This window comes from Chionomys nivalis, chromosome 15, assembly GCF_950005125.1.
Source record: "Chionomys nivalis chromosome 15, mChiNiv1.1, whole genome shotgun sequence".
Classification (NCBI taxonomy): domain Eukaryota; kingdom Metazoa; phylum Chordata; class Mammalia; order Rodentia; family Cricetidae; genus Chionomys; species Chionomys nivalis.
Genome location: NC_080100.1, coordinates 51861810 through 51883689, shown reverse-complemented (window position 1 = coordinate 51883689; position 21880 = coordinate 51861810). Strand labels below are relative to the sequence as shown.

At 45.7% G+C, this 21880-nt stretch overlaps 2 protein-coding genes across 3 annotated transcripts in view; one reads left to right on the top strand and one right to left on the bottom strand.

Moving 5' to 3' along the window:
• Positions 1-336: 336 nt before the first annotated feature.
• Bhmt2 (betaine--homocysteine S-methyltransferase 2) lies at positions 337-20287 on the bottom strand. Of its 2 annotated transcripts, XM_057789909.1 has the most exons (8): positions 20254-20287; positions 16443-16575; positions 14631-14722; positions 9304-9495; positions 6815-6962; positions 6196-6378; positions 5247-5475; positions 337-471 (listed from the first exon to the last, which is right to left on the bottom strand). In XM_057789909.1, exons 1-8 carry the CDS (start codon positions 20284-20286, stop codon positions 390-392), a joined length of 1092 nt encoding a protein of 363 aa, XP_057645892.1. In that variant the 5' UTR covers position 20287; the 3' UTR covers positions 337-389. The 2 variants fall into 2 exon arrangements, with proteins under 2 accessions (XP_057645892.1, XP_057645893.1); XM_057789910.1 differs by lacking the exon at positions 9304-9495.
• The window catches only part of Dmgdh (dimethylglycine dehydrogenase), a 67905-nt gene continuing 66309 nt past the window's right edge, over positions 20285-21880 (top strand). Inside the window, exon 1 of the mRNA XM_057789509.1 lies at positions 20285-20544. Within this exon, the coding sequence (XP_057645492.1) occupies positions 20285-20544 (260 nt within the window). The remainder of the gene's footprint in view (positions 20545-21880) is intronic.

Below are 21880 nucleotides of genomic sequence, written 5' to 3'. Positions count from 1 at the left end.
CACTTGAGAAAAGCATATTGATTGCTAGATCAGAGCCCTGCTCGCTCCCTTGTCCTCAGACAACTGAATTATTCACTAAGGTAGCTTCTCGCTGACTTTGGATTATTTAAGAATGTCAAATCCACCCTGAGAGCCTGCCTGCTGACCTCCGCATGGATGCACTGTGGAATTACTAGACAGAGTGTGCTTGGGGAGGGAGGCCGGGTCCACATCTCCACAGCATCTGGCGAGTCTGCTCAGGAGGGACACGTTGCTTGAACTGAAGGGACAGCAGTTCATCGAAGTTCAGCAGCTGGAAGACAAGGCAGGCTGACAACAGTAGCAAGGAAGACAGGGCTTGAGATCGGTTCTTCCTGGTCTGTCTTTCCAGAGTTTTCTTTCATTGCTTCTTATGCATCCGGCTTTGAGAGCGAAGGACAGAAAGGTCTGCCTGAAGCTGGCAGCAGATTCTCCCAGTATTCCCGTCTAGCCCTGGGTTTGGAAAATATGCACCATTAAGTAAAAGAATTTTATAAATTCTGTATGTCGTGTGTGTGTGTGTGTGTGTTAGGGAGAAGAAGAGAGGGAGGAAGGGAGGAAGAGAGGGAGGAAGAGATGGAGGAAGAGATCAGATTAAAGTAGAACTTTTTTTCAACATGTAGTCAGAAGAATTCTGTATATTCACACCAGTGACTTTTGCACAACTTTTGTGTGTGGGATATGCGTGTACATGTGTGTACACATGCTCGTGTGCATATGTGTATGTACACACAGAGGCCAGCTGTCTCCCTCAGTTGCCCTGTGCCTTATGTTTTGAGACAGAGTCACATTTATGAAGCTCAGGAATGTGACTAACTAAGCTGGCCAGGGATCCACGGGTCTCCAGATGTGCACAGCTGGCCAGGGATCCACGTGTCTCCAGATGTGCACTGCTGTGCCTGCCTTTTCATTTGGGTTCTGGGGATGGGAATTCAGGCCCTCGCTACTTTCACGGCAAGCCGGTTACCGACTGAGCCATCTCCCCAGGCCAGTTTCCATACTTTAATCCTCTTTCTTCACTGATCGCTAGGCTTCAAGGCCACCTTTCAGAACAATGTATTTCAGTTATAGGAGATTTTACAACTATTAATTACATTTCATCCTGAAACTTCCAGCAGAGACATGCTAAGTCTACTCAGTATTTTAGTGAAGTGAGAAGTTATCGAGACAGTTTTAAACATAATGAGGCAAAGGGTAATTCTTCAACTATGTAACTAAGAACAGAAAACACAAAACCTTGTGGGACTTTGTTCCTTATTTTTTGGGACAAAAGAAAAAGAGTACAGGATTCTTGGTCACAGACTTCGGTGTTAAATATAACATTACAGTTTCCCTTGCTTTCCTTAGGAAACTTGTGAGAATGGTTAATATTTTTATATGATGTAATGTCAGAACTTGAGGTTTAAAATGGCCCCTGTGAATCACAACTTTCTACAAACATTAATAGGTTTGGAAGTTCAGGGTGGAAAGAGAACTTTGGTCTTCAGACTAAGGTCTTAATCTTATTGGCCCATTACTTTTAAGGCTGCACAGATTATAACAACTAAAATAAGCTATTTTCACTTATTTAAACTTATATTCATCACCAAAGTGTCCTTCCTTTGTCTTTGAATTAAATTTGATCCATTTTTTATGAATTATACCTATGAAAACCATCATCTCTGACAGACACCCATAGAAAGGTTTGGCAATGATTCCTTGCCTTCAAATCTCACCAAGATGAACAAAGGAGATGTATTTACTACATAACATCATTGAGTAAACAGGACCCTAGGAGAAGGTAACCCAATGTATGACCGGCTTCCAGACTATGTAAAGGAGATGGCATTGTATTGATAGATATTGGAAGAGAGCAAACACACAGATACATAGGAAAACAAAACAAGACTCACGGGCCCCCAAGGGAAATGCCTTTAATAATAAAGCAATCATAACATTTAGTATAATTTAGGATCAGGAAGAACTCGGAGAAGACGCAGGCCTGTGATTCTTCTTTCAACAATGAAAGAGGAAGTAGAAATTCGCTTAGAAATAACCTGGAAAGCCAGATGTTAGACAAGAATAAAGAATGTCAGTCCAATCACAAAGCCAATTTACCTCTGTGGAGAATTTGGGAGACTGGTTGAATATAAGAGAGAAGAGAATCCACCAGACCCTGATGTTTGGGAAATCCCCCTTCAAGGGGCTCAAGGTTTGCAAAGTGGAGCGGTTGCTCTTCCCTGCGCTTCCAGCACGCACTGTGTTCTGAGGTGACTTTGCACAGCAGGACATTGAAATGGAAGTGTAGAGGCACCAAGAGATGAGCGACAAGCAGGTCTCAAAGGGGACCCATCCATGGTCACTTCCCAGAAATCTCAGAGGATGGCCAAGGACTGTGACACCCACAAGACACCACACTGGAAACTCAGAGTCACCGAAAAACCAAGGGTCAACATGGCTGTTCGGGAGCAGAGAGGATCAGTCCACACTTGAGTCTGTGCATGAGAGCGAGAGCATGGGCCTAGCCCAGGGTGCGGGGGCACCAGAAGATCTCCAGGGGCCTGCTGGAAAAGCAGGAAGGTGAGGGGAAACTGGCAGTTCATGAATGCCAGAGACAGGAGAGCAGATGAGTTTGCTGGGGAGACTGAAGAACCTTCGCATGCTCATGGAGATCCACCAGGCTCTCAGAGTACTGCCTCTATGGGGTTGACAGGTGAGTGACGAGGAGATTTCCCTTCCACCCTCTGTCTGTCTGGGTTTGTTTGATTCATTTCTTTATGTATATGAGTGTTCTGTTTCTATGCACTCTAGGAGAGGACACCAGATTCCATTATAGATGTTTGTGAGTTCTTCACAGAGGTAAATTGACTGACATTCTTTACACTTGTCTAACATCTGGCTTTGTGGTTGGACTGACATTCTTTATTCCTGTCTAACATCTGGCTTTCTAGGTTGATTTCCTTTTTTTCCTTTTTTAAATTGATTTTTATTGAGCTCTATATTTTTCTCTGCTCCCCTCCCTGCCTCTCCCCTCTCCCCTTCAACCCTCCGACAAGGTCCCCATGTGGTTGCTGGGAATTGAACTCAGGACCTCTGAAAGAGCAGCCAGTGCTCCTAACTACTGAGCCCTCTCTCCAGCCTCTCCCCCATTCTGCCTCTGAAGAGGACTGGAATCACTCACAGTCCTTCAGAGGCTTCGTCAGACAGAAGAAGTTTTAAGTCTGAAACATGTTTTGACTCTTAATTCTGTGTGGAGCTGAGATCTTTCCATTGTTAAGCTGAGACCAAGTGCCCCCATTTAAAGCAGTTACGAGACTTTCTACTCCCCAAGGACGCTGTCTTGGGGCATGCCAGTGTGTTCACTTTGTACCTCAAAGGAAGGGTTAAGAGATAGGACAGAAGACATCCAATGATATGTCATGAGTCCTGCTGCTCGTATGACAACTGTAATCATGTTGTACATGCCATTCTCCAGCTTTATATTTTAGAAGCAACCTATAGATAAATCCTGGGAGACTTAATTGTGACTACAGAATAGGGCATAGTGGCTAAAAATGCTAATTGTATACTAGAAGCAGTCAAAGAATGGGGCCAGGGAAAACACTCAGTCAGAAAGTGTTTGCCATGCAAGCATGAGGACCTGAGTTCAAGTCTCAGCACCCACATAAAAGGCCAGGTCTGGTGGTGTGCACTTATCCTGGTGCTGGGAGGCAGGGGCCGGAGGTGCTCACTAGCCAGCCAGCCTAATCTAATCGGCAAACTCCAGGCACTAGGGAAAAACCCGTCTCAAAAAACCAAGGTGGACGGCACCTAGAAAGAATGACACCTAGGGTTGTTCTGTGAGTTCACAAGTGCCAGAATATTCTTACACACACACACACACAGGGTATGGGAAGGCAGTCCAAAAAGTAGAAGAGAGAGGGAAAGTAGAGAGTGAACTTTATAGAGTGAACTTCATATTGATGGATTAAGACATAGATAGGCACATACTAGATGACTACAGAAAACAGTACTGTAATATATATGTATATATATTATACATATACATATACGTGTATATATATATATATATATATATATATATAATGACATATCAAGGAGCTAGAAGAAAGGAGTTTGAATATTTTCCATCAAGAAATGGTAACTATTGGAGGAGGCAGACATGTTTGTTTACCTTGACATGGACATTATCCAGTGTGTACATGTATGGAAGCATCATGTGGCATCCATAAATATGTAATTTTTGTATCCATTAAAAATGTCTTCTGAAACCTAATCCGTATGATCACAAGAGTTGGGTCTTGGGGGGTGGGCATTGAATCACAGTGGTAGAGCCCTAGTTAATGGCATTAGTGTCCTTACCAAAGACCTCAGAGAGCTTGCCGTGACCCTTCTGTTATGAGAACCCTGCTGTGGGATATTTCTACACTGGGTGAAAATGTGTTGCCGTGATTGGTTTAATAAAGAGCTGAATAGCCAATAGCCCAGCAGGAAATATAGGCAGGACTTATGGGCAGAGAGAGAGGAAGTAAGAGTTGAATCTAGGCTGCAGGGAGATGCCAATGAGATGTGGAGGGGGCTGGACATACAGATGAAGGAAAGGAAAAAACCCACGAGGCAAAACGTAGATTAATATAAATGGATTAATTTAAGTTATAAGAGCTAGTGGGACAAGTCTAAGCTAAGGCCAAGCTTTGGTAATTAACAATAAGTCTCCATGTGGTTATTTGGGAGCTGGCTGATGGGATGGAGACTCGTTATAGAGCCCTCAACAAAAAGCCACTGTCTTTGAGAAAGTGGATCTTCACCGAACACTGCATCTACCAGCAGCTTGACTTTGGACTTTAGAACTCTATGAGAAACAATTTCCATTTGTTTTGAGACAGGGCCTCATTCTGTAGCTGGGCTGGGCTGGGCTGGAGCTCCTTTTGTAGAGATCAGGCTGGCCTTGAACTCAGAAAATTTGCAAGCCTTCGTTTTACGGGTGCTTTGGCTAAGGTACAGGACCCCAGTCCTAGCCCTAAATTTCTGCTGTTTCTAAGTCACGCGGATGATGGTATTCTGTGACAGCAGGCCTGAGCAGACCAGGACTCCCTGGGGACGGGGCCAGGGTGGGGGTGGGGCGGCTTGCTTTCATCCTAGGCACCTTTGCACTGTGTGAGTTCTCACTGCCTTGTGCACGCATCACGTTTACAGCAATACATAGAAGAGGCTGGAGAAAGTATGGGTGCAACTTAAAAAGACCCCACCTTGCTCGGATCCAGGGCTTGGTGTGCATGTTCAAACCACTTCCCCAGCTGCCATGTTTCTCTGAAGCCGGAGGCAGAAATCCTCTCTCTGGGGCCAGCTCCTCCGCAATGGCCCTGATATGGTAGGGCTCAAATCCACAGCAGCCGCCGATGTACCTGACCCCCAGGTCGTAGGCCTCTCTGGCGTATTTTTGAATATCCCATCTGGTGGCAACTCTGGGTTCCATGCCTGCAATACAGTGATTTGATGGTTCTGTTACCATCTCTGTTCTGGTTTGAATGCGAAATGTGCCCCAAAGGCTCACGTGTTCCAGTACTTTGTCCCCAACTGTGGACTGTTTGGAAATGTGCGACTTTCACCAGAGGCAGACCTTGAGGTTTGCTCTGCACCTAGGCTTCCTGTCCTCATCTGGTCCATGGAGGTCATGTGTCCAGATACTCCGGCCATGCCTCATCACCATGATGGACCACATCCCCGTGACGCCCAGCTTCCCTTAAGTTGCGTCTCAGTAGGTATTGGGTGAAAACAACCAGAAAAGTAAGCAATGCAGCTCCTATTTTCAAGTGACATTTTCTCGCTGGTTGGGCTTCTCCTTCACCCAGCCTTACCCCAGGTTAAAAAACAAATATAAGTACCAGAATGATTGTGCAACCTTTAAGGTAGCTTCCCTTTGGTTAACACTAAAAGATTTTTTTTCCTTACATGGACTTATACTATAAAACTGTTATCAATTTAGTCATAGTAAGAAACATGAGAGCCAGGCAGTGATGACACATGACTTTAATCCTGGTGCTTGAAAGGCAGAGGCAGGCAGATCTTTATGAGTTCGAGGCCAGCCTAGTATGTAGAACAAGTTCCAGGACAGCCAAGGCTACACAGAGAAACTCTGTCTTTGTGAAAAACTAACAAAACAAACCCACGAAGGACTTTTCATGCACCCAAACTTACTGAAGGGATATTCTGGGAGGTCCACAAACCCTCCCTTGCCACAGTCAGGTGTGTGGAAGCCCAGGCTTTGCACCATCAGGTGAGCTTGTAGGCCCGAATCCCTGAGACCCTCCTTCATGAGTTTGATGGTCTGCAAGCTGGTCCGGGGCCCAAATCGGCAGTTGACCCCAATGATGTTCGCTCCTGCGCAAGGCAATAAAGAACCATTACAACGTACAGTGGGTTCATTTGTTTGTTCTTCTTATAACAGAAGATGAGCTGGTTGGGGTGCATGCCTGTCCTAACAGCATCTGGGAGCAGGAGGGTCACAAATTCAACACTGGCCTGGGCTATGATGATTAGAAATAATTCAATTTCATTCCAAACCAACCGACCAACCGACCAACTGACCAACCGACTGACCGACCAACTGACCGATCAACCAACCAACCAACCAACCAACCAACCAACCAACCAACCAACGAATGAATCAGTCAACCTTGGAAGCCAGTTTAGAGGTTAGCTACCCTAGTCAAGAAAATTTCCTTCTTGTTCTCTTATTTCCCTGACAATATTGAGCAAACCTTGCTGCATCTCGTAGGCAGCCCCTGCACCGCCCGTCTCATCATGGCCGCTTTACCTGCCCGTGCCAGCTTGACTGCACACTCTCCAGGCGACACATCGTGCGTGTCCCCCTCCGGGCCGATGCACATGGTCGCAGCCACAGGTTTCCCCACTTCTCTCAAGACCTCCACAGCCCACACAGCTTCTTCCACATGCTCAAAATACTAGGAGACAGCACTTCTTAAAACTGGCCTCAAGTTAAAATAGGCTTTGGAACGGTAAAGCACAAATGATGAAAAACCGTAGTAACCATTACCAAATTATAATATGTGACACAGCTTGCTGACTGACGTGTCTAACAGATTATGTAAAGAATCACTTTCCTAGTAAAGACTAGAATTCCATCAATGAGATCATCTGGAGTTTTATCTAAAGATCAGCATTTGGTAACTGTTTGTAAAACAAAACCATACCGTTTAAAGTTGTGTGTGTGTGTGTGTGTGTGTGTGTATGCAAGTTAAAATGGGCAATGGTGGCACACGCCTTTAATCCCAACACTCAGAAGGCAGAAACAGGTGGATCTCTGTGAGTTTGAGACCAGTAGCCTGATCTACAGAGCTAGTTCCAGGGCAACCAGGGCTCCACAGAGAAACTCTGTCTCTAAAATCAAAGCAACAACAAAAAACAAAAACAAAAAAATAGTTAAATATTTAAAATAAAAATCTTGAAGGAGCACACATATTTGTCACCAGAAGTCCAATGTGCCATCCCCTGCACCGCTAAGCCACCTAGGAATAAACACTTGCCTTGTTGATCTGAGGATCATCTTTTATGGAACTGGGGTTAGATCTGAAAGATGATATTCTATCATTCATTATGCTTCTCAGTGATTCGATCTCATGTCTGGTTAGGTGTCCTACCTAGGAGCTCCATGAAGAGGAAGGGAAAAGTGGGAAGATGCTCTCAGAAGGTTAGACTGAGGCTTAGGACACAAGATGGAGCTGAGGGTGGTCAGGTGTCAGATGCAGGGGTGCTTTCCAGAAGCTCCCTTTGGTGTCACAATTAAAAGGGTGACCCTAAAGTAATTGGACAAGAGCCAGAAGCAATCTCCTGGTTTCTTGTTTCTTTGTTCTTCTTCTTGTTCTTTTTTTTTTTCCAGAGAAAGACAGGGTTTTTCTATGTAGTGCTGGCTGTCCTGTCCTGGAACTCACTCTGTAGACCAGGCTGGCCTTGAACTCAGAGATCTGCCTGCCTCTGTCTTCCAGTGCTGGGATCAAAGGCGTGTGCCACCATGGCTGTTTTTTTTTTTTTTTTCTTTACTATTGAAAGAAATTCTATGGAAGCATGTTGGGGAATAAAAAAGATAATCAAGAAAAGCTCTAAAAACAATGGCGCATGTTCCCACCCAGCTGGAAAACACTTCGGACAGTGTTCCAAGAATCTGGAGCAAGAAGCAGACAGCCCTGGGCCTTGAGTTGGTTTCCACTAGCAGACATAGTGATGGGGAGAAGATCTGAGTCAGGGGTTTGGTCCCAGGTAGAAACTATGCCAGAAAATGGGGAAGAGATGGGAGAGCATGTTCTTCATGTTCATCCCGCCAGTGACCAGTTGTTATCACTTATATACGAAATGTCCCCCAGTAGAACCATGTGGCAAAGGCTTGGAACTCAGCTGGCAGAACCAAGCACTGAGAAGGGATTGGACCACGAGGTCTTTGACTTCATCAGTCTACTTAGATGTGAATCGATTCATAATTTGACAGCATCTTTGGCAAATAGCAGGAAGAGAGGGGTCCGGTGAGAGGAAGTAGGTACTGGAGGTGCCCTTTGGAGGCCATCTTGTCTTGGCTCCTTCCTTCTGCCCCTCCTCTTCCTGGTGGCCATGTTCTGCTCTGCAATGCCCCATCTCCGTCATGCTCTCCTGACTACTCACTAGAGCTAGGTGACTAGAGCCAGCTGGCTGGGGATCAAACCTTCCAAAACCATGAGCCCAAGTGATTTTTTCCTTAAGTTGATTTTCTCAAGTGTATGTCTCAGCAGCAACAACAAAAATCTGACTTATAGCAATCCTTTCTTTAAAACGTTATCCACATGGGATAAGATGAGGAATAGCACAGAGGCAGTGAGAAAGGCCAGGGCGGAGAAGGCGGTTACTTGGTGCTTAGTCTTGCTACAGAGGCCTGGGTGAGTCTGAGCAGCCATCTGCCTGCTGTGCTATCCTGGCTTTGCTCCTCCACTGTCTCCAATGCCTACCTCTTGCCCTGCAGCACTTTCCGTTTCTGACCTCTTCTTTGGGAGGGGATGTGTTTGTCCTAAGCCACTGTCCTTTTTTTTCTCATCTCATTGTTCCCCAAGTCAGCTACCATAATCATGTAACCTCAGAAAACAACAGCCATATTGACAGAGATAGATAGAGAGAGCCATCCCCTGCCTCACAGGAAACCCAGCCTGCAGATGCCAGAGCCTTGCCTGGAATGCAGTGTGTTAACCTAAACCTTTGACCATCTGCATGGAGGATATCAGGGCATACAGCAGCCCTGTCCAGTTCCTCTAAGACCAGCCTTACCTCTGCAATCAAGAAGTCCACATTTTTCCTGACAAAAACTTCCAGCTGTAGTCGGAAAAGGTTTTTGATTCTAGTTTCATCCTTGTGGTATTTGTACAGCGATGTCTGGCAGAGGCCCCCTGCCACCAAAGCATCCCCTTGATCAGCCACCTCCCTGGCAAGGTCACAGGCTGCTGCATTTACGGCTTCCCACTGAGAGCAAGAGCAGAAACATGAGCCCGGTGTTTTCAATGTAAAATAAAGCAAGTCATAAGTCACAGAGGGAGCAGTGAGCAAGTCAGTCCTGCAACCTACAGTTCAAGAAGAGTTGAACATAATCTCCTCTCTTACCAGTGACTCCTGTGTCAGGGAGGGAGGGAAGAAGGAAGGGAGACAGAGACAGAGAGAAGAGGGAGGGGTGCATGTACTTGTAGAGGCCAGAAGTCAACACCAGGTGTCTTCTTCCATTGCTCTCCATGTTGTTTTTTGAGACAAGGTCTCTCACTGAGTCTGGATCTCATGGATTTAGCTACATTCGCTGGGAGTCTGCCTGCTTCTGTTCACCCCAATGCTGGTGATGGGGTGACAGGTGTGCATCAATGTACTTGACTTTTACATGGATTCTGGGAATCCAAACTCCGGCTTTGTGTTTATACAGCAAGTACCTTATGGAGTGAGCCATCTCCCCAGCCCCACCAGTGACTCTATATTTCCATTATTGTTATTATCCGCACTGAGTTTTTAAAACATAAATTTAGACTATTTGTGAGGTATAGTGGCTCGCTCAATTATTATTATTATTATTATTATTATTATTATTATTATTTTATGTGCATGGGATTTTGCCTGCATGTATGTCTGTGCACCATGTGTGTGCTGATGCCCTTGGAGGCCAGAAGAGAGCATCAGGTCTCCAGGGGTTGGAGTTACAGACATTTGTGAGCTTCTATGTGGGTACAGGGAATTGAATCCAGGACCCCTGGAGCAACAATTGCTCTTAACTGCTGAGCCATTTTTCAGTTCCACCACATTGTATTTTAATAATTTTATTCATTCCTCTTTCACACAGATTATTAGCTTCTTAAGAAGAGGGTTGAACAAATTCCACAGGAGCAGGATTGAGCCAGTGACCTAGGACAGAGCGGGCCTGAGATGGCAAACTCCATGGGAGAGAAAGTAGATCCAGACCAGGGAGAAGACCAGGGAGAAGATCAGAGCCAGAGACCTTTGCAGGACCAACCCCAAACCAGAGACCTCTGCAGGAGCACATCCAGACCAGGGACATTAGCAGAAACAGGTCTGAGCTGGCAACCTAGACCAAAGCAGGCCTGAGACAGCAAACTCCAAGGGAGCAGCAGAGCAAAGCCCGGGAGCACTGAGCAGCCTCCAGTAACATGGAGTGATCAACGGGGTAACTAGAACCATGGCACTGAATGTACCATAAGAAACAATCATCCAAGCCGGGCGGTGGTGGTGCATGCCTTTAATCCTAGCACTCGGGAGGCAGAGGCAGGCGGATCTCTGTGAGTTCGAGACCAGCCTGGTCTACAAGAGCTAGTTCCAGGACAGGCTCCAAAACCACAGAGAAACCCTGTCTCGAAAAACCAAGAAAAAAAAAAAAAAAAAAAAGAAACAATCATCCAAGCTTTGGATTCACTAGCACCTAAAAGATTAATCAACAGAGTCACAGACAGCTCCAACTACACCAATTAGAGAAAAAGATGAGTAGACAAGGCAAGAACACACACAACACCACAAAAAGCTCTACAATACCAGTAAAATCTAGAGACCCTACAACAGTAAGACTTGAACAACCAACTATAGATGAAGCAGAAGAAAATGACCTAAAAAATAACTTCAGGAGAGTGTTTGAGGCCCTTAAAGAGGAAATGAGAAATTCCCTCAAAGAAATGGAGGAAAAGACAAATAAAAAATTGGAAGACATCATCATCTCTTAAAGAAAACCAAGAAAAAGCAATCAAACAGATGAAAGAAACTATTCAAGACTTGAAAACTAAAATAGAGGCAATAAAGAAAATATAAGTCGAGGGAACTATAGAAACAGAAATCATGAGAAAATGATCCGGAACCACGAATGCAAACATAAAGAACAGAATACAAGAGAGGAAGAAAGAATCTCAAGTGCTGAAGATACAATAGAGGAAATAGACTCATCAGTCAAAGCATCTAACAAGCTTAATACAAAATATCCAGGAAATATGGGACACCATGAAAAGATCAAACCTAAGAATAATAGGTATAGAAGAAGGAGAAGTTAAACTCAAAAGCACAGAAAATATATTTAACAAAATCATAGAAGAAAAACTTCCCCAATCTAAAGAAGGATATGCCTATGAAGATACAAGAAGCTTACAGAACACCAAATAGACTGGATCCAAAAAAGTCCCCTTGCCACATAATAATCAAAACATTAAACATATGGAGTAAAGAAAGAATATTAAGAGCTGCAAAGAAAAAAGGCCAAGTAACATATAAAGGCAGACCTATCAGAATTATACCTGACTTCTCATTGGAGACAATGAAAGCCAGAAGGTCATGGTCAAGCGTTATCCAGACATTAAGAAACCATGGATGTCAGCCCAGAATACTATACAGTAAAACTTTCAATCACCGTAGAAGAACAAAACAAGATATTCCATGACAAAACCAGATTTAACCAATACCTAGCCACAAACCCGGCCCTACACAAAGCACTAGAAGGAAAACTCCAACCCAAGGAAGTTGGCTACAACAGCAAAAACACAGACAATTGATGATTTCACAACAGCAAATCCCAAAGAAGGGAAAAACACACAAATTAATATCACCACCAACAAAAACTAAATTAACAGGAGATGGCAACGACTAGTTATTAATATCCCTTAATATAAATGGACTGAACTCATCTATAAAAGGACACAGGCTAACAGATTAGATATGAAAACAGAATCTATCCTTCTGCTACGTAGAAGAAACACACAAAAATATACAAAGAACTCAAAAGAACAAATAATCCAATTTAAAAAATGGAGTACAGACCTAAACAGAGAACTCTCAACAGAGAACTCTAAAATGGCTGAAAGATACTTAAGGAAATGCTCGACATCCTTAGTCATCAGAGAAATGCAAATCAAAACAACTCTGAGATTCCATCTTACACCTTTAAGATTGGCCAAAATCAAAAACACTGATGACAACTTATGCTGGATAGGTTGTGGGGTAAAGGGAACACTCTTGCATTGCTGGTGGGAGTGCAAGCTGGTACAACCACTTTGGATATCAGTGTGGCGATTTCTTGGAAAATTAGGAAACAAACTTCCTTAAGACCCAGTAATACCACTTTTGGGTATATATCCAAAGGATGCTCAATCGTGCCACAAAGACATGTGCTCAACTATGTTCATAGCAGCTTTGTTTGTCATAGCCAGAACCTGGAAACAACCTAAATGCCCCTCAATGGAAGAATGGATAAGGAAAATGTGGTACATTTACACAGTGGAGAAAAAAATAATGACATGGTTTGTCATAACCATAACCTGGAAACAACCTAAATGCCCCTCAAACGAAGAATGGATAAGGAAAATGTGGTACATTTACACAGTGGAGAAAAAAATAACGACATTTACACAGCATTCTTTCAATGTGGTACATTTACACAGCAGAAAAAAATAATGACATCTTGAAATTTGCAGGAAAATGGATGGAGCTAGAAAACATTTTGAGAAAGAAAGACAATTATCACATGTACTCACTCATAAGTGGTTTTTAATCATAAAGCAGCCTACAGACTATAATCCCAGAGAACCTAGACAACAATGAGGACTCTAAGAGACACATACATAGATCTAATCTACATGGGAAATAGAAAATTCAAGATCTCCTTAGTAAATTGGGAGCATAGGGACCTTGGGAGAAGGTTGAAGGGGAGGGTAGAGACAGGGAGGGGAGTAGAGAAAAATGTAGAACTCAATAAAAAATCAAACTATATATATAAATTAAAAAAAGATGGTCTAAGCCTCTTGTGATGGTTTGAATGTCATTGGCTCCCATTAGCTCATAGACAGTGGCCCTTTTAGGAGTTGTGGCCTTGTTGTAGGAAGTGCATCACTGTGTGTCTCTTTGAGGTCTCTTTTGCTTAAGCTTTGTTCAGTGAGACAGTGACTCCCTGTTGTCTTCTGATTAAGATGTAGCCAGCACCATGTCTGCCTGCATGGCACCATGCTCTCCACCATGATGGCAATGGACTAAATCTCTGCAGCTGTAAGCTGCCACCCCAATTAAATGTTTCCTCTATAAGAGCTATTGTGGTCATGATGTCTCTTCACAGCAAGAGGGACCCTAACTAAGACACCTCTCTTTTTTTTTTATATCATCTTTCTGCTTAGCACAGAGAGCACCATAATGAGAGTCCATGGATGGAACCATAAACCTGGACATACTGCTTCTCATTAAATGTGGGTTTCCCCAGTGAACATGAGCACCCATAAGCTTCAGTTGTCATGAACAGTTGGCTTTGCAAATGTTTCCTCATTCTTCATCTTATCTGCTCTTCCTGGCAGGTCTGAGCACAATTCTGTGTATTATCTTTTCCAGGGCTAAGGCCAATGCGCCATGCAGGATGGTCTTCCATGAAGCCACACAGGCAGTAGACCACAGAGTTGGGTATCGAGCCTGATTTTTGTCATTGGTAGGCCAGCCTTAGGTTCTCAAGGTTCTGCTGTCTCCAGACAGATAAGGGGATAAAAGAACAATACAGAATGACGGGGTAAAAAATGATCCAGAGAAATGTTCTTTCTCCACAAAACCCCTCTGCAGGGATGCCTCACTCTTCCAACAGCGTATTCTGTCTGGTCTTGTCATCTTACACATGAACTGATGATATTCTTTATGGTGGTTTGAAAGAAAATGGCCCCCAAAAGAAGCATCGCTATTAGGACATATGACCTTGTTGGAGGAAGTATGTCAGGGTGTGGGCAGGCTTTGAGGTCTCTTTTGCTCAAGCTTCCCTCAGTGTGACAATCAGTTGCCTTCCTGTTGCCTACAAGATGTAGCACTCTCAGCTCCAGCATCATGTCTGCCTGCACACAGCCATGCTCCTCATCATGATGATAAGGGACTGAACCTCTGAAACTGTAAGCGAGCCACCCCAATGAAATGTTTGCTTTGTATGGTTTGCAGAGGTCATGGTGTCTCTTCACAGCAATGAAGACCCGAAGACATTCTCTTCCATACACACGCCTGTGGAGTCATGAATTCATGACCAGCGCAGTAACACAGGAGCCCAGTTCTACCACCTCCCATGAGAAAGCTTGTTCCTGGTGGCTGCCCCCTATCCGCACCCCAGTTACCTTGCTTTCCATATTGTCCTCAGTGGCAGAGAAGGTGAAAGTCTGCAAGACATCTGCTCCCGCTCTCAAGAATTCTGTGTGGAGCTGGCGAACTGCCAAGCGATTGAAATCACAAGCACAAAATCAAATTCCAGAAGCTTACGTTCTCACTAGCAGCTCCCTTCCTTTCTTTCTTTCCTCCCCACCAGATCCAATTTCAAACCGAGAACTGAGAAAGCTACCAATTAAAGCCAGGAGTGTGACAGGGCCACATGCACTGTGGGAGCATCCCACAGGGTTCTGCTGACTGCTCTCCAGTGCGTCCCCTGCAGAGACTAAAAAGCCTGACTAGTTCTTGTCCCCTCGTTCCTTGTCTGGAGTTTATTCACACGGCAGTGTGTGCAGGATGCCGCTGGCCTATTATCACCCAAGTGGGAAGAGTGAAGAAGCTCACACAGAGTGCAGCAGGCCTGCACACGACACCCACAGCAGGCAGATTCCACAGCAAGTGGTAAGCAGCCCTGGCTGCACATAGCCTCTGAGAGAGTTAGTTCCCTGGGGTGGGAATGTTGCCCAGTTGGCAGAACGCTTCCTCAGTGTGAATAAAGCCCTGGATTTGATCCTCAGCACCCTGTAAAGCAGGTGTGATCTTAGCACTCAGGTGGGGGCATGGGGATCAGAAGAATTTTGAGGTTTTCCTCAGCTACATTGCTAGCTTGAGGCGAGCCTAGGATGTCTGAGACTCTGCTAAGGAAAGAAAAGAAAATCCCCCTTTACTTCCTTCCCACCAGCACCCCCTTCTGGCTAATTCAACACATTTAGTTTAGCTGAAAGATCTTTCAAAAGTAAGACAAAAATGAAAAAGTCCCAATGGGCACTGGAGAAGCGAAGCTTTTCTGTCCTCCACGGAAGTGGGTGTCTGAGCAGTCTCAGGAAATAGCATGAATGGGCTCAGGGCTCCAACAACGCATGGGCAGCTCAAGGTGGTAAACTCATCTGTCCTCACCATTGACCCACGTCCTGCCCCATGTGACAGACAGAGGAGCAGATTCTCAAAGAGGTCAAGGGTCTTGTTTAATACACTGCTGCTCTGGGGAAGAACCAAGCAAGGACCCTAGCTTTCTTTTGTGCATGATGTATGTGTGAATGGAGTCCGGTAGATTCAAGCCACACTTCCAGTGTGTGGCCTGATCTCCCCTCTTATTCTTTGGGCTTGGTCCCTCGACTCTAGAAGGGCAAGGGAAATCAATAAAGCCAAGTATAGTTAAAGGACCATTGTAAGGTCACCAACCAACTGCAATGGTTTCTAGCTTCTAACTCTTTTAGTTTTATTTTCTTTCCCAAGTCAGGAAGATGCATTCTGATCCCCAGAGTCTGGCTGTCTGCTTCATTAAGCTGGTGATGGCCATGGTTGTTATCTACCGTGCACAGCCTTCAGCAGGATGAATCTAAAGCAACTAGTGATTTTTGCTAACTTATAAAAATTCTTGAATAGCTAGAAGGGAAATTTCCAAGGAATAAACAGTGATATATATATATATATATATATCTCAAATGCTTATTTAAGAAAATATGAGCTGAGAGAGGGAGAGAGGAAGGGAGGGATAGAGGGAGGAAGAGAGAGAGGGAGAGAAGGGGGGAGAGGAAAGAGAGGGAGAGAGAAGGATACTGTTTCCTGTGCTTCAGTCCACACTGCCTTAGCCTCCACCCCTTGGCAATTGTGCAAGGGAAGCAGTCCTTAGGAAATGCTTGCTGTTGTTCCTTGATTTTCCTTCATTGGTGTTGAAGTCAACTGTTACTTGTACATACACTTCTGGGTGTCGTGGTACTCACCTGCACTTGGATGCTCCACCACTGCTTCCGGGGTCCAGAGCCCGGCCTTCACGAAGCCTCTCTTCTCCAGCGTGATGAGAAAGCTGCCGTCCCCAACCACAACCTCTCCGCTGTCCAGGCGCTCCAAAATGCCCTGGGAAAGAGACCGGAGACTCAGCAGGCCCTCTCTGCACCCTGCTTTTCCTTGTAAAGCTTCTTCCAATATTAGAAATGTGGATTTTGTGTTCTTCAGGCAATAGTTCTGCTAAAATTATGTCTAAGTGTTTCAAAAGACATTGCTGCATGATTCCTGGCCAATCTAAACACCTATTTTGTGCAGTTGAGGGGCTATGGGTTTTTTTTTTTTGTTCTTGATTCACAGTTTCTGGGTCAAACTATACTGAAAGCACTGATTAACCTGATAGTCATTTTCAGTTTTTTTATGTTCTGTCTTTGTTAATAATATACTAGGGGTTGAGGGCACAATATCTTCAACTTAAACAAACCCCCAAACTTGCAGGCTGCTGGGCATGGCCTTGTCACAGCACTGGCCAGCAGGACAGGTAGAAGCCATTTTTCCCGTTCTGACTGGAGTGGCATTATGTCACCTAGGCGTAGAATCATCTTGTAACCCTGCCACCGTCAGCTGCACTCAATGTTAGGAGGAGCCAACTGGTAATACGGTTTTGCAGGACCATCCACTGTAGCCACAGCGGATATGCGCGGCTTGCTTTTACATCTCGTTGGGTGAGAGATGCAAATCACCTCCTTGGGTTAACCAATTCGAGAATCAAATTTACTAGAACACATCACCCAGTCCTTGAGGGGAAATCGTCACTCCAGGTTTCTCACGTAGGTTCCTTCTTCTCGTATCCAACCTTGCAGCTTGTGTCTGTGAAGCATTTCATGGCTCCCTCGCCCCTATTGCCACAGCCACTGGATTACAGAATGATCTTAATACACCTCACTGTCCTTCTCCTGTCGGTCATTGCCTTTCCTTGTGCCCTGACAACTTCAGCACCTTCGTCCATGTGTGCAGCTGCCCAACAGCATCCGGTCATTACCTGCCTCGCTATGATGGTAGGATGTGGGGGGAGGGCGGGTGACATATCTTATTTGTCTATGTTCCTCCTACCTCTACCAGCATCTAATGCAAGAGAGGTTCTTAGGGAACTCTGCCAGCTGAGACAGCAGAGGTACCGAGTGGTTCTGGAAACATCGGATGCACCACAAGTGGTAGTGGCTGTTTCCTGAGAAACAGAGGCAAAGCCTGGCACTCTTCCAGCAAAAATCAGCAGGCTTTAAAAGGAACCATGATGCAGATTTTGACTACTGTGTCTTTGTGAGATGAGGTAGGAGGGGAGAAATTTTCTTTTCTTTTCTTTTTATTATTATTATCATTATCATTATTATTTTGGTTTTTAAGACAGGGTTTCTCTATGTAATAGCTCTGGCTGTACTAGAACTCACTCTGTAGATCAGGCTGGTCTCAAACTCACAGAGATCTGCTACCTCTGCCTCTTGAGTGTTGGGACTAAAGGCATGAGTCACCACTCGGTTTATTTTCCTTTCTTATCTGGAAGCTTTTCCAATGTTTTCTTTATGTTACCTTTTATGTGTTTTTGTGTATGTGTGCACACGTGTGCGTGTGTGTGCAGTGACCTAAGAGCCTGCAGGGCAGCAGACCCACTGGAACCGATCACAGGTAGCCGTGAGCTTCCTAACACCGGTGCTGGAACTGAGCTCAGGTCCTCTGGAAGAGCAGCCAGGCCCTTGACTGTTAAACAACCTCTCGAGCCCCGTGCCCAGCATTTTAAAGTCTCCATTTTTCTTTGTCATCATTATCAGAATAACTGGATTTTGGAAATCTGAAGCCCGCGCAGCCCGTCCCTCCTTGTCTCCCCTTCCTCACTTAGTTCTAATGCCAGCTTAGGTGAGAACGGGGAGAGCATGTGAGGATGTGGGTTCACCTGCCCAGTCCTGCCTTCTCGTTCATCCTCTATCAGACAGTGCACCTGCTGATCTGACGGTGGGGGCTGGGGGTGCCTTTACATCCCTCCTTCGGAAGATATCAACCTGAAACCTCTGCATTTACCATCTGGGCTCAGGCTGAGACTGTTGATCCTCACGGGAGGCCGTTCAAACTGCTTAAGCAGCCCCATCTGCCTGTCTTGGCTTGGGGGTGGGGTGGGAAGAGGCAGTTTCTGTGGTTTGACGAATGGGGTGAAAGCACTGGCGACCTGTGCTTGCCAGCTCAGGAGAGATAGTTCCGAGTTCTCTCTCAGGAACACATTAACAGGGACCAGCATGAAAACATGCCGTTCCAGGAGCAGAGTCCCAGAGGAATGGGCACAGAATGTTTTCAAAATCTTAAAAGAAAAGGTCAGGGTTTTACCGTGTCGCCCTGGGTAGGGGAAACTCACTATGTAAACTGGACTGGCCTCAAACTCAGAGAGCCACCTGCTTCTGCTGCCTGAGTGCTGGGACTACAGACATGTATCACCACACTGGCCCCATAAAACCCTTTTTTTAAAAGGGGAAGAGCCAGGAGTGGCGGTGCAGTCTTTAATCCCAGCACTTGGAATTTATTTTAATCCCAGCAGAGGCAGGTGTAGGAAGGAGACACAATGCTCTTCATCTTTAAAAGGAGTCTTTTTGTTTTGGTTTGGTTTTTCGAGACAGGGACAGCCCTGGCTGTTCTAGAACTCCATTTGTAGTCCAGGTTGGCCTCAAATTCAGAAGAGGTCCATTTGCCTCTGCCTCCTGAGTCCTGGAAATTAAAGGCGTGCATGGGCCACACCCCAGGCAAGTCTTTTAAACAATCTCATTTCTTTCCTACACTTTAACTTTTGCCATTAAAAGAACGTCCCTCAGAGAGCTATGAAACCTAGGCTCCACATTTTGTGTGGGACCCTGACTAGTCTTTTGCCCATGTGTCTGTAACTATTGCTCAGTTAGGGTGGGTCTACGCTGCCTGACATCACCATTGCCCTCAGTTCTTTCTCACCGGGAGCTGTTAATGGCTGACTAGCAATTTAGCAAGGGGTTGAACTTGGACTTCTCTCAATCCCTAGTGTAAGTCACCTCTGTCCCCAGTTTCTTAGCATTCCTAAAACAGAGGTGCCCATTTCTTGCTTCCACTATCCCAGGACTCTGAATTGTTTGGGGAGGATGATTCTGGTGGGTCCTGGGAGTCCCCTCTTCCAAGTTCATGCCTTTCTGGTTGTTTTGCTATTCTTTGCTTCCACAACATGTCCTCAGTGTTGTGGGAATAAAGTCCAAATCTGGTCGCCATGGGAGAAGGGCCAGATGTGGGACTGCCTTCTGAAGGCAACAGAGGGGACTTAAACCCCCGGCCCTGAGAAATGCAAGGTGTCCTTGTTTCATACAGGACAAGCATGAAGCAGCAGGGCCTGGTTGACGCTCTTAGGAAACCTGAGGGAAACTGACGGAAACGGGTAGATGAACGCCAGGGGCTATCTATTGCATGGGCTTCCTTGAGAGAGAAAAATAAGGGTCCCTTAAATCCAAAAACTTGACCTCAGATCCCTCCTCTGCCCTGAACGCGATCACCAACTCTGAGTAGGTCGCCTGACTCTTGAGTCTCAGTCCCCACCCTACCCCCCATCCCCCCACCTCCGCTCCGCAAACTCGGGATACCAGCAAATGCAGATACTCTGGGCTGGGTAAGGGCTCCATGCATGCTAATCGACTTGCAATCCGGTAAACTGAGGCCCTAGGCCGCACGTAACGTTCTAATAAGGTTTTAGGGGTTTGGCTGAAGCGGGATTTGAACTTCGCTGGAAAGGAAGAGGGCCTGAGCAACACTCACCTTCTTGGCCCGCTGGCCTCCGGCTGGTGCCATGTCGCTGCGATTGTGCAGGCGCGGGTCCCGGTGGCACCGGTCCCGGAGGCGCCTCGGTGCCGGAGTCCGCCCCTCTGTGGGAGGACCCCCCTCCGCCCTCTCCCTCCCCACTCCCTCTGCCTCCTGCCTAAGGCCACAGTCCGTGTTGTCGGTGCTTGGCCTCCCCTCCGCCATGCTCCGCCCGGGCGCGCTGCGGCTGCGGGGTCTGGCACTGCGTGGCTGCCCTGGGCGCCCAAGTTCCACCGGCCGCCGGGAAGGGTGAGTGCTCACCGCCTGCAGGTGTGGAAGAGGGGACCCGTTAGGCTCCCCACAGGAACCGGCTGGAGTCCTCCTGGGATTACCTACAACAACCAGGGAAAACTGTCAGTTTCTCTGGCCCCAAGCCCTGCCCGGTCAGCAATGGGCAGTGTGTGGATGTCTGTCTGTAGGAACCTTTCTCCTGTGTTCAAACAGCTGGACACCGTTGCCTCTGATATACTCCCACCTTGATGGTGGTTGTTATCATTGTTTTATTTTCAATGATTAATCCGTCTTCGAGATTATTCTATTCCAGGGCGTATTGATTTGCCTTATTCTTTTGAATGACTGCATAGTTTTTCATCTGATCAATAGTCTATAATATAATTAAGCAGTCTACTCATTAACAATTAAACTGCTTAGGTCGGGTTGCTTGGTAATGCACAGAACGTAAACTTGGCATTTTTAACGCACGTGTGTTTAGGCAAATATGAGAGTCTTTTTTTGTTTTAAGTTTTTTTTTTTTTTTTTTTTTAACAAAATTGTTAGGAAAAGGGTTAGGTCATTTGAAAGATCAAAGGACAGCAACAAACTTGCCCAAAGACAGTGAGATTCGGGTAAGGTTAGGATGCTTCCGGTGGGTGCTTGTTACCCATGTCTTCCTTCCTTGGCTCCTAGAGCAGGGCTGTGAAACTTCAAAAGTGAGATGGAATTGTCTGTATGTAAATGAGCGGGACAACATCTTTGATTTTCCTGTACTCATTCCTGATGTCACCCACGGTGGCAAGGCGAGGCTCCTGTTCATAGAGTCACTCAACAAACGTTAGATGCTGACTCCGTTTGCATTGTACAGCCTATGGTGTGCAAGGATTGCTTTTGAGGAGCAGCTGGCCGTCCTTCCATCGACAGATTTTTACATAGCGCCTGTGGTGTGCGGGATTGTTTCTGGTTCTGGGAATACAGGGCCCCCAGAACAGCGGTTCTGGCTCCTTCAGACACAGCAGCTGCTGGCCCAGCACAGATTCCTCATCAGCAAAAACAGGATGCTAATTCCCCTCTACCTGGCTTTCAGGAGTACTGCAAACCCTAAGTGAAAGACAGCGCAAGAAGGAGTTACAAGCTGTAAAAGCATCCCAATCAGGAGACTGCATCTAATACGGAAGGAAATGGAAAGGTGTTCATCTTGGGTTAATTTGTTTAAATCTGATTAGACAGATACAGTGTAACATTAAAGTCTTTATTCATGGGCATGGGAGTGTTTATATGCATATATTCCAGAATGTTGAGAGTCATCACAGACGACATTTCTCTTCTAACAACTTTAAGACAGGCTGGCTGTGGTGGCAAAAGACTGAAG

What these genes read in the sequence shown, in the direction of transcription:
- Bhmt2 (XM_057789909.1), bottom strand. Translation starts at nt 20,286, where the DNA reads ATGGCACCAGCCGGAGGCCAGCGGGCCAAGAAG. An exon ending in GAGGCCAGCGGGCCAAGAAG is followed by an intron (nt 16,576 to 20,253) that starts GTGAGTGTTGCT and finishes TCTCTTTCCCAG; the next exon opens with GGCATTTTGGAGCGCCTGGA. An exon ending in AAGCCCTGGATCCGAGCAAG is followed by an intron (nt 472 to 5,246) that starts GTGGGGTCTTTT and finishes TTCCAAACCCAG; the next exon opens with GGCTAGACGGGAATACTGGG.